This window comes from Leptodactylus fuscus, chromosome 1 (genome assembly GCF_031893055.1).
Source record: "Leptodactylus fuscus isolate aLepFus1 chromosome 1, aLepFus1.hap2, whole genome shotgun sequence".
NCBI lineage: Eukaryota > Metazoa > Chordata > Amphibia > Anura > Leptodactylidae > Leptodactylus > Leptodactylus fuscus.
Window position 1 is genome coordinate 193,487,124 of NC_134265.1, and position 22,076 is coordinate 193,509,199.

At 40.6% G+C, this 22,076-nt stretch overlaps 1 protein-coding gene across 4 annotated transcripts in view; it reads right to left on the reverse strand.

Moving 5' to 3' along the window:
* EPS15L1 (epidermal growth factor receptor pathway substrate 15 like 1) overlaps nt 1-22,076 on the reverse strand; it is a 155,378-nt gene that overhangs the window by 85,307 nt on the left and 47,995 nt on the right. For all 4 annotated transcript variants that reach the window (XM_075281212.1, XM_075281204.1, XM_075281225.1 and 1 more), the window contains 3 exons: nt 16,377-16,462; nt 11,611-11,683; nt 1,753-1,914 (listed from right to left, as the gene is read on the reverse strand). In XM_075281212.1, the coding sequence (XP_075137313.1) occupies nt 1,753-1,914; nt 11,611-11,683; nt 16,377-16,462 (321 nt within the window). The remainder of the gene's footprint in view (nt 1-1,752; nt 1,915-11,610; nt 11,684-16,376; nt 16,463-22,076) is intronic.

Consider the following 22,076-nt stretch of genomic DNA (forward strand, 5'->3'; position numbering starts at 1 on the left):
AAGTTGCACATAAGAAGCTGATAATACACAGAATGAGGCAACCAACCAACCATCTGGCAGGAGAATTCTGCTCAGACCCTCTCTGCACCATAGTGCAGAGAGGGGCAGAGTAGAATTATGTGTGAGGCTGAATACAGAGAGTATATAATGGAAACAAGCAGCAACATTGAAGATTATGAGCAGAAGAACAGCCTATTTATTAGAAAGAGAATCCAATCTCCTTAAGATATATTTAAAAGATTCTCATATTTAAATGCAGTATTCAATTATGAAAAGTTGTTTATGACGGGATGTATGCGTTAAAGCACATCAAAGATGTAAGCAGTTTCTGGCGCATATATTGGGCCCCTCCCTTAATGCCCAATTCTGGACAAGTGTAAGTGAAATTTTTATCGAGACTCATCTCCATCGCAGTGCACGGAGATCCACAAACCTGGCTACTGGGCCTTAGGTTGGAGGAGGCATGGACCTCCCATGTGAGAGGGTTTTATTTGTAAGAGATTGTTTCTTGCACATACATGCATTGCTCTCCAACATTTCACATGGGGAAACTCCAGGTGAATTAAATAATCTCCTATGAGGACTTGGTTTATAAACATAGAGGTTGCCCTGCTAAGAAGTATGAGGAGTTGGTGTGGCTCTCCACATACTTACTACTCCCCCCACAATTCTAGACCGCTGTACGTAACAAACTGATACGGTAAATTGAAGAATATAGAATATAAAGCATGAATGAACATTAATTTCACTATATTGATTATTGTCTGACAATATACAGCTTCCCATTTGCTCTGGTTATATCTAGCTGAACAGTGTCTGTGTTTATGCAGCAATCCCCAGCTTAGAACTACACAGAACTTAGCACTATACCTGAACCATACTCTTCCCTTCTCAATCACCAACAGCTATACACACATCCCACAATGTAATGATTGCATATTTACAACTAAGAACCCATTTTAGTTGGATAATCTTAAACGGTCAGGACACTATGAGGGTGTGACTTACTATCACTATTCAACCAGTTTTAGTACTATTCTGCAGGCTGCCTTTAGATGTGATCTATAATTCCCAGGATGTATGAATTGATATCGATGACCTGCTCCTGATGGTAATGTATTTCCTATGTTGTTACAACAAGATGTTCAACCCTTTAACTTGCCTAATGTGATTTCACTGAATATGTAACTATTCATTATGGTCTTTTTGCTTACCAACGCTCCAATAAAAAGGGCAAAAAACCCTAAAAATGTGAACAAACAATGAACAAAGAAATGAACTGAGAGAAATCAGTGACTTCTTCAGCAGATATATTAGTACTGTCTATCTTAAGGTGACAGTTTTTAAAGTAGGAAATACATACTATCCTACATCAGTGTATCGTTTTAGGCTCACTTCTAAAAAGATTTTTTTGATGCTCTCATTTGCCCTTTTTGCCTTGAGGTATGTGAAATCTGCATATGCAGCATAACTAAGTCCTATAACCTACGTGACATGTTTTCCTCTGCCCTGGACAATCAGTATATGAGACCACAGTAACTGCAGCAATGGGTAGTACAAGATCCAAAACTGATGTATGGAATAATCACAGAATAGTTTTGTTGTGAACACTTTATAGCAAGCAACAGCGCATGTCAGGAAATTTGTGCAAAAATACGAGGCACACAGAAGTACATCAGGCTATGGGTGCTGCAATTGTAAACCATACAATATGGATTCTTGACACACTTACAACTCAGAACTATTGCTCACCATTTGCCCTTCTTCCTGGCACTTTTGCCTGACATCATTCAGCATGTCTTTTAACTTAGCTTTTTGTTGGTCCATTTCATCCAGGCGATCCTGTGCATCCTGCTTTTGTGCTTCTAGTTCCTGTAGTGTTGATGTCTCACGATCTAAATCATTTTGCAACTCCTGAAAAACAGACAATAGTATTTGTCCTGTGTTATACGCTAATGATGTTCAAAGTATAAAGCAGAGAAATTATATGCATTTTATTCCATATTTTAATGAGGTTATACCTAAATATTTAAAGGGGTAGAGTTTTGGCCTTAAAGGTGTTGTCCAGGATCATTGTCCAGCATTGTCCTGACATCTGATGTAATAGTACGATGGATGTCAGGTATTTAAATATGTGGCTGCCATAACTGCCGGGTCTTCTCTGTATTATAGAGCAGAGACTCTGCAGCAATGCCAGCAATTAGTGCCTGCATTGATCGTGGGCAATAACAACCCCAACACCTCTATCAAAGCTGACTGAGGCACCATTTTGGGATGGGTCGCCGGCCCCAGATCTTTATTCCATGGACCAGCAACCCACCCCAAAATCCATTGCCATGACAGCCGGGAACCTACTGAAGACTCCCAGGCTTGTCTGGCATACACTTCTATTATAGAAACAAAAAAAAAAAAAAAAAAAAGACTATTATAGGAAAGAAAAATGACATCACTCCTGCAAATATGATAGCAAGTGTCTTTATTATGTCTTGGAATAAAGACACTAGCCATCATAGTGGCTGGAGTGCTAAAGTTTTTCTTTCCTACATTTTCTGGAAGTGGCCATCTTTCAATTGGATTTGCACGCGCCATTAATTTTAACAAATTGGAATTTTTATTAAGAAGAAATTTTACAATACAAGAAAATAAAGGGCAAGCATGCATCAACATTATACAACCACCTGTTACAGAAACAGAGCATGGCAAAAGTATACCTTTCATTAACAGGGGGGGAAAAATAGTGCCAATTATAGAGAATCAATAAAAATAAAAGTATTACATATTTGAGAAACGTAGGTATGACCTGTACCAAAATGAAGCACAGGAAGGCATAAAATAATCAGGATGTAAAGCCGGTACCAACAAATGGAGGGTGACGGGGAACAATAAAACAACAACATCAACCAACAACAAACAACAGAGCATCAACACGGCTCAACAAAACATACAGGAAAAAATGAAGCTATGAACCAGAATAATTCTAGGATCATATCTCAGAAAAATGTTACGGTGGGGGATTAAGGCGACCATTGGTAAAGCCTCTCGTCCGATTAACGTGTTCAGACCAGCGGAAGCTGGGGAAACAATGGCACTTACACGCCAGCATCTTCTCAGAGTATAGGCCAGGTTGACATGCTGTATTAGTTCAGCTACCGTTAAACAAAGAGCACCCTTCCACTGGCGTGCAATCATAGCCCTGGCAGCCAAGATAATTTGACCAAATACCACCTCCATTCCACTTGGGAAAAGATCAACATCCAGAGATCAAAGAACTAGACCTGGGGATAACGGGACATTGACTCCCACTATAGAGGACATTAAGTGGAATGTGGTAGGGCAAAAAGCAAGTACTGGGAAGGAAGGGGAAATCCCACTACATATGTAAAAGGATGCCCAGTTCGCCACAGCATTGGTTGAAATATTTAGGGTCTATATATGCCAACTGTGTGGTAGTCCTGTACCAGTGGAGGGATATTTAACATGCCGTCTTCCAGTGGGCAGCACTCTTCAACACCTGCCTGACAAACCCAGTGGCCCTATACCAATCCTGGAGTGGGATACATCTAGCAAAATCAGTGTCCCATAGTATCAGACACCAGCGATCAATTTTTTCTGTGCTGCTTTGAACTTTTCGCTATTAACTATTATAACTACTAAAAAAAAAAAAAAAAAAACATTTATAACTATTTAAAAAAAATTTATATAAATATATTAGTATAAACTTCACCTAGTACTGCAACATCTGATTTATACAGGTCCAGGTGTCAAACCCCCCACAGATCACAAACCAATGAACTATCCTTTGGACAGCTCATCATAATAAAAAAATCCCATTAAAGGTTTACACCATGTTCCAAATTATTGCAAATCGGATTTAAGGATTAAAATTTTTGTTTTTCAATTAAACTCATGGATGATATTGTCTCTCAGGGCTCTTTGGACCCCCTTAAAATCAATCTCAAAAACATCTAATTAATTAGTTTGCCGGATGCTGCATTTTTTCTTCTTAGAGCCAAAGCCAAGAATGGTTTAAAAAAAATAAGGGAAATATATAGAAAGTATAAATACGTCTACGTTTTGCTCAATCCACAAAACCAGACCACTCTGGGAGGCACCAGAGCAATGAGGACAGGCAAGTATTCCAGCTAGGAGTTCCTTATTATAGCCAGGATATCTTCTCAGACATGTTGTGTATCTGCCTGATCACCTGTCCACAATAAGGAAATCATGGCTGGGTTTCTGGCAAGTCCCAGACCACAGAATGTTCCTGCATTCATGGCTGTATCCATTGGTAACCAATCAAGAAGAATTTACATATGGTTATGTTCATGGGAATACACCTTCAAGCGTGATCATTGTACTGTGAAGAGACTTTTGGCTCATTAGAGCACAGATGGGTTTGTGCAGATAAAGCCATAAAGAAGAAAGTTTCCGCAAGACAATTTAGTCGGATTAAGCAGCTGCTAAAATACCATAACAAAGCAACAGCTTATATGAAACTGCTCATAACTCTTGTGTTCCACGAACCTCAATGTGTAGGATCCTCCAGTGCCTTCTTGCAGTTGTGTATACACCTACTATTCAACCACCCCTAAACACTGTTGCAGTGGACTCACTAATTCAGAAACAGTCAAGTTTAGAGATTAATGCCATTCAACCCTGGATGATCCAGATGAATGGAGTAGCGGATGGTTGGTAGATGGCCACCATATCCCAACAAGGCTGAACCATCAACACGGAAGTGTTTTGGATCTGAATCATGGGGGGAGAGCTTTTAGGCCCCTTTAGGGTCCTTGAAGGTGTGAAAATGATGTCTGCAAAGTATATAGAGTTTCTGACTAACTACTTTCTTTCATGGCACATAAAGAAGAACTGTGCCTTCTGTAGCTAAAGTCTTGCATGACAATGCACCATCTCATATAGCAAAAAAAACCAAACCCTCACTGTTAATGGCTCCTATGGGCATAATAAGAAAAACTAATGGTATAGCCACCATCCTCCCATGACCATAACCCTATTGAGAAGCTTTGGAGTATCCTCAAGCAAAATATCTATGAGGGTGGGAAGAAGTTCACATCAAAACAGCAGCTTTTGGAGTCTATTCTGACATCCTGGAAATAAATACAAGTAGAAGCTATCCAAAAACTCACAAATTCAATGGATACAAGAATTTTGAAGGTGATATGAGTCTTATGTTAACAAGGCAATTTGGCCTGTTAAGATGTTTTTGATTTAAATAGCTTTTGATTTCAGTAAATGTGACCTCTTAATGCTGCAAATTTAACAAATGACCATTTTCCAAAGCATAAAATATTTAGAAACTCTGTTGTGCATAATAATTGTGTACAGTGGATTTTGATATTTTGAACTTTTGGGGGGGAAAAAAGCTATCATTGGGAAGTTTGTTCAATAAAATTTGATTTATAATCTTGAATGATTGAAGACTTGAATATTGTCATTTGCATTGACCATTTAGGAAAATCGGAGAAAAATATAATTTGCTTGATAATTTGGAATGCGGTGTACACATTAGAAACCCCATAAACCACCTAATTTTCAAAACTGCACCCCTCAAATTATTAAAATTTTGTAAAGTTAACCCTTTACATTAATGGATTAAAACAACAGAGGCAAAATGTAGACATTTTATGTTTTTTCAATATTATGTTCATTTTGTCCTAAAAGTTACACATTCGCATGTGGTTAAAGTAGTAAATGCACCCCAAAGTATCACATTTTGGGAACTAGACTCCTCTAAGAATTTGTCAGGTGGGATTATACTATATATACTATATCTGTGTGTTTAGATTCAGAGATAACAGATCAAGCTGCTATTCTGGCATTGTGCTTATATTACCATCTGTGAATTTGTCTGTTATATTACAGCAGAGACATATGTTTTTATTGTCTAATAATGTATGGAATAAAATAATTTCTCACTACTTCATCACTGTATTGTAGTTTTGTTCACTTATGTGTCAGTAAAGAGGTATCTATTTTGGACTCCTTTACTTATAAACAATATGTATTTGATATTTTATCACATTGTTGCTACAGTCCTATGAAAAAGTTTGGGCACCCCTATTAATCTTAATCATTTTTAGTTCTAAATATTTTGGTGTTTGCAACAGCCATTTCAGTTTGATATATCTAATAACTGATGGACACAGTAATATTTCAGGATTGAAATGGGGTTTATTGTACTAACAGAAAATGTGCAATATGCATTAAACCAAAATTTGACCGGTGCAAAAATATGGGCACCTCAACAGAAAAGTGACATTAATATTTAGTACATCCTCCTTTTGCAAAGATAACAGCCTCTAGTCGCTTCCTGTAGCTTTTAATCAGTTCCTGGATCCTGGATGAAGGTATTTTGGACCATTTCTTTCTACAAAACAATTCAAGTTCAGTTAAGTTTGATGGTCGCCGAGCATAGACAGCCCGCTCTCAAATGATCTGAAAACAAAGATTGTTCAACATAGTTGTTCAGGGGAAGGATACAAAACGTTGTCTCAGAGATTTAACCTGTCAGTTTCCACTGTGAGGAACATAGTAAGGAAATGGAAGAGCACAGGGACAGTTCTTGTTAAGCCCAGAAGTGGCAGGCCAAGAAAAATATCAGAAAGGCAGAGAAGAAGAATGGTGAGAACAGTCAAGGACAATCCACAGACCACCTCCAAAGAGCTGCAGCATCATCTTGCTGCAGATGGTGTCACTGTGCATCGGTCAACTATACAGCGCACTTTGCACAAATAGAAGCTGTATGGGAGAGTGATGAGAAAGAAGCCGTTTCTGCACGTACGCCACAAATAGAGTTGCCTGAGGTATGAAAAAGCACATTTGGACAAGGCAGCTTCATTTTGGAAACAAAAATTGAGTTGTTTGGTTATAAAAAAAGGCGTTATGCATGGCGTCCAAAAAGAAACAGCATTCCAAGAAAAACACATGCTACCCACTGTAAAATTTGGTGGAGGTTCCATCATGCTTTGGGGCTGTGTGGCCAATGCCGGCATCGGGAATCTTGTTAAAGTTGAGGGTCGCATGGATTCCACTCAGTATCAGCAGATTCTTGAGAATAATGTTCAAGAATCAGTGACGAAGCTGAAGTTACGCCGGGGATGGATATTTCAGCAAGACAATGATCCAAAACACCGCTCCAAATCCTCAGGCATTCATGCAGAGGAACAATTACAATGTTCTGGAATGGCCATCCCAGTCCCCAGACCTGAATATCATTGAACATCTGTGGGATGATTTGAAGCGGGCTGTCCATGCTCGGCGACCATCTAACTTAACTGAACTTGAATTGTTTGTCCAAAATACCTTTATCCAGGATCCAGGAACTGATTAAAAGCTACAGGAAGCGACTAGAGGCTGTTATCTTTGCAAAAGGAGGATCTACTAAATATTAATGTCACTTTTCTGTTGAGGTGCCCATTACTTTTGCACCGGTCAAATTTTGGTTTAATGCATATTGCACATTTTCTGTTAGTACAATAAACCTCATTTCAATCCTGAAATATTACTGTGTCCATCAGTTATTAGATATATCAAACTGAAATGGCTGTTGCAAATACCAAAATATTTAGAACTAAAAATGATTAAGATTAATAGCGGTGCCCAAACTTTTTCATAGGACTGTATATAATAGTTGTGTTGTTTTTTACATCAACTATTCTTATTAGGGCTCGTTCACACGGGGGCGGATTTTGACACAGAGAGTGATGCGGGAGCCGCGTCATTCTCTGGTCAAAACCCGCCTGCCACAACCATTGCGCCGCGGCTTCCGCCTGAAGAAAGGTCATGTCGCTTCTTTTTTTTCTGCTAGCAGAAAAAAAAAATGCAATCTACATAGACCACTATTGTAAAGGGGCGGATTTTGAAGCAAAATCCACCCCTTTGCTCACGTGTGAACTAGCCCTTAGTGCACAATATTATGCAGTCACAACAACACTCCTGTAGATTTGGATTATTATTCACTTTATAATTGGGTTATTATATGTATTTAATCTTCACATTTTGCAATGTTCTTGTTTTTAGCACTTTTTTCATATTACACATTTTTCTTATCATTTTTCTTATTTTTTTTATATAATTTTTTATTATCACGTTATGATATTTTATGTCCGCTGGTTTTATCATCAAATTCTATGACTTGCATTATTGCCAGTAGTTTCTTTCTTTTATATGCTTTTTCTTTTATAATAGGTGTTTCCAACTATCACCTCAGAATTTCTGTATTCATCACCTATCAAATCTTTTTAAATCCTACTAATATTATAAATGTGAAAGTTTGGACGTTTTTGTGTTTGTTAGTCAATCGCGCAAAAATGGCTGAACGGATTTGAATGAAATTTGGCACATAGATAGATTGTAACTTCTATTAAAATATAGGCTACTTTTTATCCTGGTAAATGACATGGCTTCACGACTGTTATGAATTTATGTTCACATACTATATTACACTGCTCCTGCACCCTCAGTGTACACACATTTGCATATTATCTGATCTGCTCCAGCCACTCCAACAACACGCTCATTATATGGCTTCCCAGCAACCTGCTGAGATGCCGGAACAATTCCAGGCACAGCGCGAGGAACGCGTTCAGCTATAGGCCAGCTTGACAGCTGTTGAAACGCCAGAGAAGGTGGATCATCAACACCAACAACACGCTCATTATATGGCGTCCCAGCAATCTGCTGAGATGCCGAAAATCACAGGCACGGTGTGAAGGACAAGTTCAGCAGCGGGACAGCTTAAGAGCTGCAAAAACGCCGGAGCAGGCAAGCCATCGACTGCAGAAATTGACTGAATACGCTCATTATATGGCTTCCCAGTGAGGTGCTGAGATGCCGGAACAATCACGGGCACGGAGCTAGGAACAACTTCAGTGCCAGACCAACTTGAGAGCTGCCAAAACGGCCGAGCAGGCGGATCATCAACAGCAACAACACACTCATTATATGGTGTCCCAGCGAGCTGCCGGAACAATCGAGGGCACAGTGCGAGGAACGAGTTCAGCGGCAAGCCAGCTTGAGAGCTGCCAAAACGCCGGAGCATGTGGATCATCAATGTCAACAACACGCTCATTATATGGCTTCCCAGCGAGCTGCTGAGATGCCGGAACAATCACAAGCATGGTGCGAGGAGCAAGTTCAGCAGCAAGACAGCTTAAGAGCTGTCGAAACGCCACAGCAGGCAAACCATCGATGGCAGCAATTTGCTGAATATAGGCGGATCATAGACGCCAACAACCCACAGACGAAGTCGCGGGCAGAAGCTAGTTGTATATATTCAGTTGCAATCCTGTGTATTTTATGCATTGGTTGCTCTGTTTTATGTTCATTCTGCCTTTTAAGGGGATCATGAGAATCACAGAGATATTCAATTCAGGGACAACACGGTAGCTCAATGGTTAGCACTGCAGCCTTGCAGCGCTGGAAACCTAGGTTCAAATCCTGGCAGGAGCAACATCTGCAAGGAGTTTGTATGTTCTCCCTGTGTTTGCTTTGATTTCCTCCCACACTCCAAAGGCATATTGATAGGGAAAAATGTACATTTAAAAAAAAAAAAAAAAAATTCAATCTCCGTTTGATGTATAGTTCAGCCCATTTGTTCTTCCACATTGCTGTGCTCTTATACTACATCGTCTTGATACTTACCTTGATGAGAAGCGCTCTCCAGTGTTGCCCTAGCCTCCCTATCACATGACTTGGTTGCGGCATAGTGGTCATGTGACCAGCACGTCAGTGACGTGGCCGATGCATGTGCAATGCGACTCCACGGGATGCCAACATCGTGGCTGAGCGCTATCAAGCCTCATCACGTCCCCTGTATATATTGGTGTTCCCTGCCATCTTATAACACACCTCCTGAGGAAGCCCTGTCGGCAAAACGCGTAGGACTGTCCCCATCTGTATGTCTGTGCATTGGGCCTGTTAATATACTTATGGCTTCAGGTAATATTTGATTGTTCACATGTGGATTATTGTGGTTGCATATACTGGGATCTGTGATTCTCACTGGCCACTTGTGATTTTCTTCTGACTTACGTTATACATACACATTGTCTACATCACCCTTAGCTGCACTTTATGTGATTTTTTGTTACTATAACATCTATTCGTTGCATGTCTGCAGCTTTGGCTGAAGCATTGTAGAGTGTTACTTCGATTTGAGTCTTTCACCCTGTGGATTCAGTGCAGTACTCATCTTGGGGTTGTATAATATATCTGCCTTTATTTCTACAACCCATGCTATGTTTAGCTAATGGTCCTTTATATCACATGTGCATGTTATTTACCTGCCCTTATTAAATTATGTATTATTGTATGACTATCTTAACAATTTAACAGTGCCCGTGTAATTCTGTTTTCCCTTTGCGTCCTTTTTTTCTTTGGCTTTTTCCATCTGGTCCTGTTGTACTGTTATGCTCTGTTTTTATACAAATGCATATGTAATAAATTAAAATATTTTACAGTAGACTGTGTTTTCTGATGTGGTTTATCTGACCAGTTCTTTTTCTAGACCTTTCTATAAGACAAGATAATCCTTTAATAGTCCCACCCTGAGGAAATTTCAGTGTGTTACAGCAGCATGGTAATACAGATACAGGATAATAAACAATATATTATTGTTACTATAATATATTACAGAGAAAAATACTAGGAATCCAAGCAGCTAAGGAAGAAAAGAAATAAAAAAAAGACTTCAGGATCATTTAGTTCTCTGTGCGGAGAGACCTTCGCTTGGTCTGATGTAGATTATGTAGCCTGACCACGGTTGGGAGGAAGGACCTCCGATAGCGTTCCTTCTCTCACTTGGGGTGAAGCAGTCGGTCACTAACAGTGCTGTCAAGGTCTCATACATGGAGTGAGATTTATTCTCCCGCAAATTCATAACAGCCGTGAAGTCATTTAATTTAGCAGGATAAAAAGCAGCCTATGTGTTAATCCAGGTTACAAACTATCTATGTGCCAAATTTCATCCAATTCTGTTCAGCCGTTTTTGCGAGATCAAAGTAACAAACATCCAAACTTTCACATTTATACACTGCCTGGTCAAAAAAAAAAATGCCTTGTGCAACAAGGTACCGTTCCACCCCTGATATAATTATGAACTGTTCATGTCAGGAATTTGCATATATTCTTGAATATATATAATTGAGCCGTAGCCTGTCAAGTGCAGATCATAATTAAAGGTGTGAAGAGATGTCTACCAACGGAAGAGCTACCAGAGGAAGAGATGTTAGTGCCTTCAAGAAGGGGCAAGTCATTGGATTGCATCAGGCCAACAAATCGACCAACTAAATATTAACACTTGCAACTTTTTTTTTGGCTAGGCAGTGTGATATAGAAAAACAGTAAAACACTAAACTTTCAAACACAACTATAGACAAGTAGCAACTCTCATAAAATTGGTAATCGTCAATTATAAAGCTATGAATGTTTCCCAAGAACATGATTAGTTAAAACAATACAAATTAATACCAAAAAGAACCAAAGATTCTACCTGCTTTGCCATGACAGGATGCAATCCTATTCTTTGCACCTTTGTGGCTATCGATTGTGACATACGCATATGGTATATTCTGTGATCAAAAGACATACCTGTACCTCTGTGCTTTTCTGTCTAATGGCCTCTTCCTTCTCTCTGATGTCCTGTTCCAAAGCATATTTTTCCCTATAACAAAAGGTCAAATTTAAACAGGCACTGCTGTTTCAAAAAAGTTGGCATATACTGTATGAATAGTACCGTGATAAACTTTGTAATTTATCTGCATTTATACACGTGTGTATTTGTGTATAGATAGATAGACAGACAGATAGCTAGATAGCTAGATAGCTAGATAGATAGATAGATAGATAGATAGATAGATAGATAGGAGACACACTGCATGTGTATCTACACATATAGATTTATGAGTTTAAGTACAGAAAGAATATGTTGCACAATAGAATAATAGGTTTCATAAGATTATATATTGGGCAACTGTACATAAGAGTAGGGAGCCTTGGGTGTATGATGTAACTAAGAGAAACTAGTAATCCTTAACAAGCCTGTTCACTTAGTCATGAATATATAACATTAGACAGGCAGAAGTCCTCCAAGACGTCAGAGGGTGGGTCATTTATGCAGATGTGGAGTCAAATGTGGAGTATGGGTTACTAAAACCATCCCAATTATGGAATTTCATTACACAAGACATAAAAGACGTGTCATCTGGACAATACTTGGAATTCAGTATACATCAGTCAAATAGATGATGTGAGAGGCACAGGGAGGTAAATTCACACATGAGGCAAGGTTTAATTTTTGGGGATACTTGGAAGTAGAGGGCGCTCTGCAGTGGTTGTAAAGTCAGAGAATCACTACAGGTCTCACAAAGTCCTGCATGTCCAACTTTGTGTCCAGCCGAAAATACGGTTTCCCCGTGGAGAGGCTGCAGGCAGACACTGGCGGTCACCTTTAAAAACCCATTCAAATGAATGAGTTTTAAAGATGACCGCCAGGTAGCCGTCCCCTGTCCAGTTTCTCGGGGCTGAGGACGGAAACACGGCATAGTGACACCGGGTAAAAGTGTGAACAACCCCTTACTGTGAGTAACGAATAGCATCTAGTCTGCATACATCAGCTCAAGGAAGGCACATTATTGATACAGCCTGCCTGCTAAACCCTAAAGAATATGAGACATATAATGACCACAAATAGTGTTATTTCTCATGAGCAAATGGCACCTACTTTTTAATAGTCACGTGAAATGACAGGTATGCTTTAAGTCTTAACATTAACTCTTTCCCACTGAGCTCACTGTGCTATACTGCTTTTGTGACTTCTTTAAAGAAGACCTTTCATGAATTCAGCACAATGTCAGCTTTCCCGATCTGGGCCCCGGGTAAAGCGCTATCGGTGCCGGTACCGTAGCACTTTATAGGCAGAAGGGCGTTTCTGACAGTTAGCCAGGGACGCCCTTCTGCCCAGCAGCCTATCGCACTGTACAGTGTGAGCGGGGAGGAACACCCCCTCCCTCTGCTCACAGTGCTCGTCCATAGACGAGTATTATCAGGTGGGGAGGGAGGCGTTCCTCCCCGCTCACACTCTACAGCGCGATAGGCGCTGCTGTGGAGAAGGGCGTCCCTGGCTAACTGTCAGAAACGCCCTTCTGCCTATAAAGTGCTACAGTACCGGCACCGATAGCGCTTTACCCGGGGCACAGATTGAGAAAGCCGACAGTGTGCTGAATTCAGTGCACTGTCAGCTTTCCAGCAGTATATAGACCTGCCTGTGCCCCGGACCATGAAAGGTCCTCTTTAAAAGTGAACAGTAGTTAGTAAAGCAGTGTAGTGCAGTGCGCTGCGAGTTCTGCTGTTTGTGCAACCCATATTTACTTAGGAGTTACAAGCACCTACAAAAGAATCCTTATATATGCCCTATTTGACTTAATGGGGTATTGTGGGATAAAAATAAGGATGACCTATACCAACAAATACTAATACAAGAAGTTCTTACACAGAGAATGGAGTAGGAAGCCATCAGCACTGTTCTCTGTGTAGCGACTGAACTGAGTCACTGCAGCTTAGCCCCAATTCAAGTAACGTTGGACCTAATCTGCAGGACTTTGTCTGCTCCAGTCTCTGTATATCACCTGCTGAGAAAAGTTTACTAGTGTGAGTGCTTGGTGTCCAACCACTACTATCTGAACTAATAATCTATCCTTTTCCCTTCCTTCCTTTTTTTCTTTTTTTTAAATTATCAAATTCTAAAATATAGGGATTAGGGGGCGTTGCCTGAGGCTCGAAAGGACCAGGTGTATCTTGTGTGCTCTCCTGCTTGTTAGTAGGGTATTGGCCCTGGACTTCTCTTTGCTGCTGGGTATCCTCTGACCTCCCTGACACTTAATGCTTGGACCCCCGAAACCCCAGCTCCACTGACCAAGCTTCTCTATGTGCTGCGGTCAGTGTACGGGAGAATTTAAAATATAAGTAATTAAAATAGTATTTAAAATACTTGTCAGGTATTTGTATTTTGTAATTAAAATACTTTTTTTATTCAGTATTTTGTATTTGTAATTAAAATACTTTTAGGACGTATTTTACGTATTTTAATTACTGTCTAAATTCAAAACAAATGTTGGAATTTAAATAACCCGCCTCACCGCACTTAAAAAAAAAAAAAAAAAACAACAACGCGAGTCACTTCATCACTCTCATTTCTCGTGCGAGTTGCGACGAGAGGAGGGAAAATTCCAGCACGTTCCAGCAATGCAAGTCCACCTTGTAGTGAAGCGTGATTTAGTTTTAGTTTTTAATCATCCCGATTGCGTAATCCATTCCGTAAAATTACTTCCAATCTGGAGGAAAATCGTAATACCAGTGAAGGGGACACAACCGACAATGACTCAGATCTCAACGGCCCACATCTCCTGGCAATTTTGGACTGAACTTTTTTTCAAAATTAACAAGACTAAATCCGAAGTGGCAGGGGCAGGACAAAAAGTGTCTGCTTACTGCAAGGCCTGTCCAAACAAGTTACTTATGGGTCAAATAAACTCAATGTCCAACTTCCTTAAGCACTTAAGGGTAAGTTATTTAATTACATCATGGTTTGGTTTTATTTTACAATCTCCAACCCCGAAGCAAATTTTTAAAACTGGACGTACGGTTTAAGGGTGCGTGAGCTGAAAGTGATAAAAGCCTTTTCCTTTTTTTTTTTTTTTGGACGATTTATTTTTTACCACACTATTAAAAATTAAAATAAAAGGCCGATTTCAAATTAAAATTAAATATAATAATGTAAAATATTAAAAAAAAAAAAAAAAATGAATATCCTTTGCTTAAAACAAGTAAAATACGTTCAAAGACTTTTCTCACGTATCCCGAGATTCACAAGAATTGATGGGAATCTCGTCCACGCTGCGTTAACTTGTTAATTTATTAATGATACAAACTAATAATTTATACGTTTTTAACATGTTATTTACTTGTTTTTTAAAAAAGTATCCTATCAGGAATATATTACTGTATGATTATGTCATGAAATACAGTCAATTAGCTTCTTTTAGCCTATGTTCAATTGTTCAATTTTTATTACATTTTTTGTTTAAATTTTTCAAATATTTTTAAAATACTTTTGAAGTAGTATTTAGTATTTCTATTTAAAATACTTCGGGATGAAAGTATATAGTATTTGTATTTAAAATACTTCAGTCATAAGTATTTTGTATGTAAAATACTTTCCCAAAGTATTTTCCCGAACACTGGCTGCGGTTGCCTCCACACGTTCAGCCGTCATCTTCTACCCTCTGGAAGCTGATAGAAAAACTTCCCTGTGGGCAGCCTGACTCATTGGTTGTCAGGGAGAACCGATACTTGGTTCCTGCTCTAACCTGCCTGCCACTCTGCTACATCGGCATTCTCCTGGTGCCTCTCTCTCCTGCCGAAGATCCCCAAAGACTGCTGCTGATGGGGACTGCCGCCCACCTCCTCTCAGCACTTTGACGTCTGTGATGGGCCTTCCACACTGAGCAACCACAATCATCCTCTAGCTGCGATGCCGCCAAGCAGACTTCCAGAATTCCTCCCGTGACTGGTTCATGTCCAGGACTTCCCCCCCCCCCCCCCTCCCTTCATGTGTAAGATTGGCTGCCACCTGTTCTCTCTATAATAACTAGTGCCTGTGCTACCTCCCATGCTACCCATCCTTCCACCTTGGGGCGCACTCCTTGCTCCTCTAATGTCCGACTAGTGCTACAGCTCTCCACCACAGCACCCCCTCTAGTACCACTGGTCTGATATATCCAACTGGGCCACCATTTCACGTACTGCCAAGCTAACAAGTCCACTAGGTCTCAAAAGCCAAAATCAAAGTACAGGATGACACACTAGCCTGGCATACTTTACCAGAACTTTTCTGGACTCCTGGCTTCTATGGCTCTGCTGAAGGAGGAACTGTACATGGTAGCATTACATCACTTGCAGCCTCTGACACTGAACCTCTGGCATGCGTTGGTGCCACTGACCTGGATCCCCCACCTAAACCCAGGAAAGACACCACCACCCCAGATAACTATAATCCTATTTCTCTCCTTAATGTAGATAATAAGTTATTTTCCTTGCTTTGTGTCTGAACCGACTTTCACCATCCCTTGTTCACTCTGGCTTTATCCCAGGCAGACAGGCATATGATAATTTCCAAAAACTTTGTAATATTGTAGATAGATGCCAACTGTCCCCATCTCCATCCTAGCCCTCGACATTGAAAAGGTCTTTGATGTTTTGGTTAGATTTGGTTTGCTTCCTTCTCAAGTGTCGCCTTTAGTAGGTTCTTTGGTTTGGGCTTCAGTATGTATACTGTATATAAACAACTTCATGCTCACCTTTGTAACTGGGCTATCTCCTGACTGATGTCATCTAGTTCTTTCACACCAGTGAAATCTCCAGAACCAACAGAGCTGGAACTGTCCTAAGGAAGAGAAACAAACCATTTTAATATGTTTTGAATGAATTAATCCAATAAAAGTCTGACAAAGAACAGGGTCTAGTTAAAGAGATTGCCCAGGCCATTTTTTTTTAATTAGGCCAGTGTAGGTGGAAAAAAAAAAACCCTCTGTTCTAGCATCCTCCCACCGTGGTCTGGTCCTGCTGCTCAGCCGTCTTCTTTGGCGGAATCCATGACAGCTGCGATGTCCCATGCCCCCGACATCCCGTGCTGCCAATCAGCGACCTAAGGAAGGAACCCAGGGAAGTCACAGGTAATGATATCCTGTGTCCTTTGCTGAGGCCCATGATTAGCCTCAGTGGTCACATGCACCTTGGACTTCCGCTGGAAGAAAGTAACGGTGCTGCAGGAACGTACAACACTGGGAGATACTGGAGCACTAGGGACAGGAGAGTATGTGTTTTTTTATTTTTTCACCTCCCCGACTTAATTTATTTTAAAAAAAAAAAGCCTCGACAACCTCTTTAAATGCTTTTAGAAATAATGCTAATATCAATTTAAATAGATACAAATATCTAAACTCTATTATATCTCAAGCATTTAACAGAACTATAGAAATAATCTGCACCTGGTTTATGCTGGCCTATCTGGAAGCAGCAGAAATTAGAGACAGACACCCTAAAAAGTGACAGCCATTTTTCTAAAAATCCATGTATTCAGGAGCATCAGGATACCTCCACCCAACTGCCATTAACTGACAGCTTACTCTTTATGCACAGTATAGAGAGAAAGCAGTCAATCAGCAGACAGTGGGTAGAGAGATCTGATAGCTCATGAATATGGAAGACTCAAGAGGATGCTGCAACTGAAACCATGGTGTTATGAAAACCCACCACTATTATCTGTGACTACTTAGCTCTTCTGCATGAAAAAGCTGCAGACTAATCTGAAGAATCTCTTAGCAGGGAGACAAGAAAATCAATGAAGGTAGTAATAGCCTTAGAAATGTCTCACAATTTCTAATTTTACTTCATGTCTACTGCCCATTCCATGTGTAGGCAAAGATTATCCCTATGCAAATAACTGTATCTGGTAAAATGATAGTGTGTAGCTGAAGCTACAAGGGTGAGACTTTTATGGAAAAAAAAAATATTATTATAATAATAATAATGTTAATAATAAATAATTTTATTTTCTCATGCACTTTATGTACCAACAAATAAGCAAAACAAACTGGCGATGAATCTTGGAAATGCCCTGTGCTTGACAGATCTGTGCACAAGTATCAAGTATTTGCCAGAGTTCTATACAGAATCTGCTGTTTTAATTATACATATGTGACATACATCTCTGAATTTAGACCTAAACCAATTACTACTACTAATCATAATGCACAAATGTAACTATTGCTGCAAAATCATAGCAAATGCCATTCAGAAATTCAGTAAAACGTACAGTTTTCATCCACATGAGGGCATTTCTCCAAATGAAAATCTAGGTCTAAAACAATCCAATTTGAATAAAATATTGGAAGAAGCTTTGGGGTCAAAATGCCCCAAGTTCCAGAGGCTATGCAAATGAGACATGGCAGCTGAAAAGTATTTCAGCAAAGTCTCAGAAGGGGAAGGGGAGAAGAGTGCTTGGAGCAGCTTGTATTTCTGAGCCGTTAATCTCCCTCTTCCAGTTATCAGTCGGCTAATTGAATTTTGCTAATAAAGGGCAGAGACAGGGAGTCTGTTACCTCTGCATGTAACACAGACCTAAAACTGAGTTTATTGCCAGCTGACTCTTGGTCTTGTAGCATGTAAATTTGGGATTCTCATCACCTATCAAATCCAGCTCTGCTACATCAGCTAAATATTGTGCATCTTCCAGTGATACTGTGCTAATTTATTTACAACCATCCCTCATTACTACTGCAAACATGTACTGCTATTAAGAGAGATAGCACAGCTGGCTTTGTCTGCGAGATTGTGAAACCCCGCCCACCAATTTACCGAGAAAACCAGGAAGTGAACAGAGCATACAGCCTGCAAGTTGGTGAACAGGCGAATTGGGAAAACCCCTTTAACCTCATTCTTAAAAAGAATAGCATCTCAACACTATTCCAGCAAAATTTGCTCCTCAAAAGCATCTTCTCTTCAATGCGCTGCTATGTGACAAAACAGCAGATTACATTCGCATGTGGGGTATTTCCATATTGGGGATAAATTGCATACCATATTGTGCTATGCATTTTCTCCTTTAAAGAGGACCTTTCACCACTTTTGGGCACAGGCAGTTCTATATACTGCCAGAAAGCTGACAGTGCGCTGAATTCAGCGCACTGTCGGCTTTCCCGATCTGTGCCCGGTGTGAAGAGCTTACGGCCCGGTACCGTAGCTCTTCTATGGTCAGAAGGGCGTTTCTGACCATTAGCCAGGAACGTCCTTCTGCCTCGCGGCGCCTATCGCGCTGTGCTGTGGAGTGGGGAGGAACGCCCCCTCCCTCTGCTCACACAGCTTGTCCGTAGACTAGCATTATCAGGAGAGGGAGGGGGCGTTCCTCTCGGCTCCACAGTACAGCGCGATTGGCGCCGCGAGGCAGAAGGACGTTCCTGGCTAATGGTCAGAAACGCCCTTCTGACTGTAAAGCGCTACGGTACCGGGACCGATAGCGCTTTACACCGGGCACGGATCGGGAAAGCCGACAGTGCGCTGAATTCAGCGCACTGTCAGCTTTCTGGCAGTATATAACACTGCCTGTGCCCAGATATGGTGAAAGGTCCTCTTTAAACCCTTGTGAATATGTACATTTTAAGGCTAAACGAGCATAGTATTGAAAAAATTAAATGTCTAAATTTCACCTCCATACTATTTATATTCCACTGAAATGCTTAAAGGGTTAAAGGGAGTCTATCATCAGGAAAACTCAATTTGACCTAAACACGTCTGAATAACCTTTTAAAAGACTATTCTACTACTGCCTTTACATTTTCAATTGACCCCACCGTTTCTTTATAAATCGTTATAATAGCTTATGCATATGAACCCCACAGGGCCTCCAAGCACCCCCCCTACACACATCATAGCTTTCATAGCCCCTCCACTGCTTGTGCTCTGTCTGCCCTCCTCCTCCTCAGATATTCTACCGTCCAGATCGCGCTCTTGCAGTTCAAATCTCGGGCATGCGCAGTGCCGCTCCCTTCAGAGTTGTACTACGCATGTCCGAGCACCATTTTGGTGTAGATCGCTGGAGAACTGAGCATACTCACAACACAGCCTAGTCACATCTACACTTTCTAATTGAAGCAAAATCAACAGTACAAGAAAATCCCAGCAACAGACCACTGTGTATGATTAATGATATTTGTCAGGCAAAAGAAGTGTTGACGAAGGTATGTTCTGGACAAAGATCTGCGGAGGAATATTATGCTATGGCATTCAAGTGGATGGTTAATTCGATACCTACTACCTACCTTGTACATCTTTTTGCGTCAACAGTATTTCGTAAAGGCAATTGACTCTTTAAAGTGTACCTAAACTTTCAAACTGCTTTTTATTTTTTGGCAGCACTGGGGACATTAATAAATATTGTAATATACTTTATTAAATGCTCTTTGATCCCATATGTGAAATCCTGAGATGAAATCCACTTCATTAAAAGAGTTTTTACTTGGCCATTATAAAACAAAAGGATTACCGTATTTTTCGGACTATAAGACGCACTGGACTATAAGATGCACCCAGGTTTTAGAGGAGGAAAATAGGGGAAAAAAAATTTGGAAGCAAAAAATGGTAAAATATTTAATATATGGGAGTTGTAGTTTTGCAACAGCTGCAAGGCCACATTGACAGGTGACCCTGCAGCTGTACGGGGACACATAGTGTTTTTTTTTTTTTGCGGGGCCAGAAGTACTTTTTAGTTATACCATTTTGGGGACTATATATTTCTTAGATCACCTTTTATTGAAAAAAAAAACCGGTGGTTTATGATATATGATTTTCTACTTTTATTTATATATATATATATATATATATATATATATATATATATAAATATATATATATATATATATTCTAGGGACAGGAGGTGATTTAGAACTTTTATTTATTTCATATTTTTAAAGTTTTTTTTTTTTTTTACTATTTTATTCCCCCCCGGGGGCTTGAACCTGCGGTCACTTGATTGCAAGTCCCATAGACGGCAATACAACTTTATTGCCGTCTATGGGACATTCTGTCTATTAGTATTACGGCTGGTCATAGAGACCAGCCGCAATACTAATATAGCCGTGACAGGCCTGGGAGCCTCATTAGGCTCCCGGCTGTCACCTGAACAGGTCGGCTCTTGCGATATCGCCGCGCAGGAGCCGGCCTGCAACTCTACAGGTACGGGGCCGGTGGGGACCGGCCCCGGGGGAGAAGGGCCACCGATACTGACCCGGCATCCGCTGTACTAGAGAGGCAGATGCCGGCGAGGGATAGACGCCGGGGCCTGAGACATCGCTCCTCTGCCCTGCATGAAGCCAGCGGCAGGGGGGACGGAGGAGCGGAATAGCATCGCCGCTGCTGGCTTCTATAAGACGCACCCTTCTTTTCCCCCCAAATTTGGGGGGAAAAAAGTGCGTCTTATAGTCCGAAAAATACGGTAGATAAGATTTTTACTGCTGTTAAAATTGTTGTTTTATCTGTATTATTCCCAGATATATCATCAGACAAAAACAATCAGGATTGGGAGCAGATTTTAACATGACCCTCCAAATTCTCTGTTTCCCAACTACTATTATTACAGCCTATACATTGTGATCTGGACACTACACAAAGGCAGAGCTGTCTACTGAGAATAGTTGCTTGATATTTGATTGATATTAATAGATCAATATTCTTTAGTTCGGTAACCCTCTTTAAAGAGGACCTTTCATGTCCTCTGGGCACATGCGGTGTTCTGTATCCCTGCTGAAGAGTTATCGGTGTAGTTACCGTAGCTCTTCAGTGTCAGAAGGGCGTTTCTGACAGTTAGTCAGGAACGCGCTTCATCACAGTAGCGTCTATTGCGCTGTACTGTGAGAGGGGGCGTTGCTTACCGCCCAACGGTAACGTTGAGCGGTGAGCAACTCCTCCCCAGTACTCATCTATGGACGAGTACGATTCACAGTCATGGCTGGGCGGTAAGGAATGCCCCCTCTCACAGTACAGCGCAATAGACGCTACTGTGAGGAATGGAATTCCTGACTGAAACGCCCTTCTGACACTGAAGTGCTATGGTAACGGCACCAATAGCTCTTCAGCGGGGCACAGAATGGGAAAGCTGATAGTGCGCTGAATTCAGCGCGCTGTCGGCTTTCTAGTGGTGTATCACACCACATGTACTCGAGGACGTGAAAAGTCCTCTTTAAGTTACATTATCAATTCTATTTCTATAAAACAACTTATTCTGACGGATATACCCTCAAAATGGAGGAATCGGTTGCACGCTCCTATCGGTGGAAAGAAATGCTGATGTAACAACAACGTGATTTATTTAAGTTAACGCGTTTCGGGGTCCTTTGGTGCTCCACAGGTACCACCCCTTCATCAGATCTTTAGTGTTCAGCTATTCACAATTTTTGTGGTTAAAAATAAAATGGAATAGATTGACAGTAAAGAAACTCAGACCA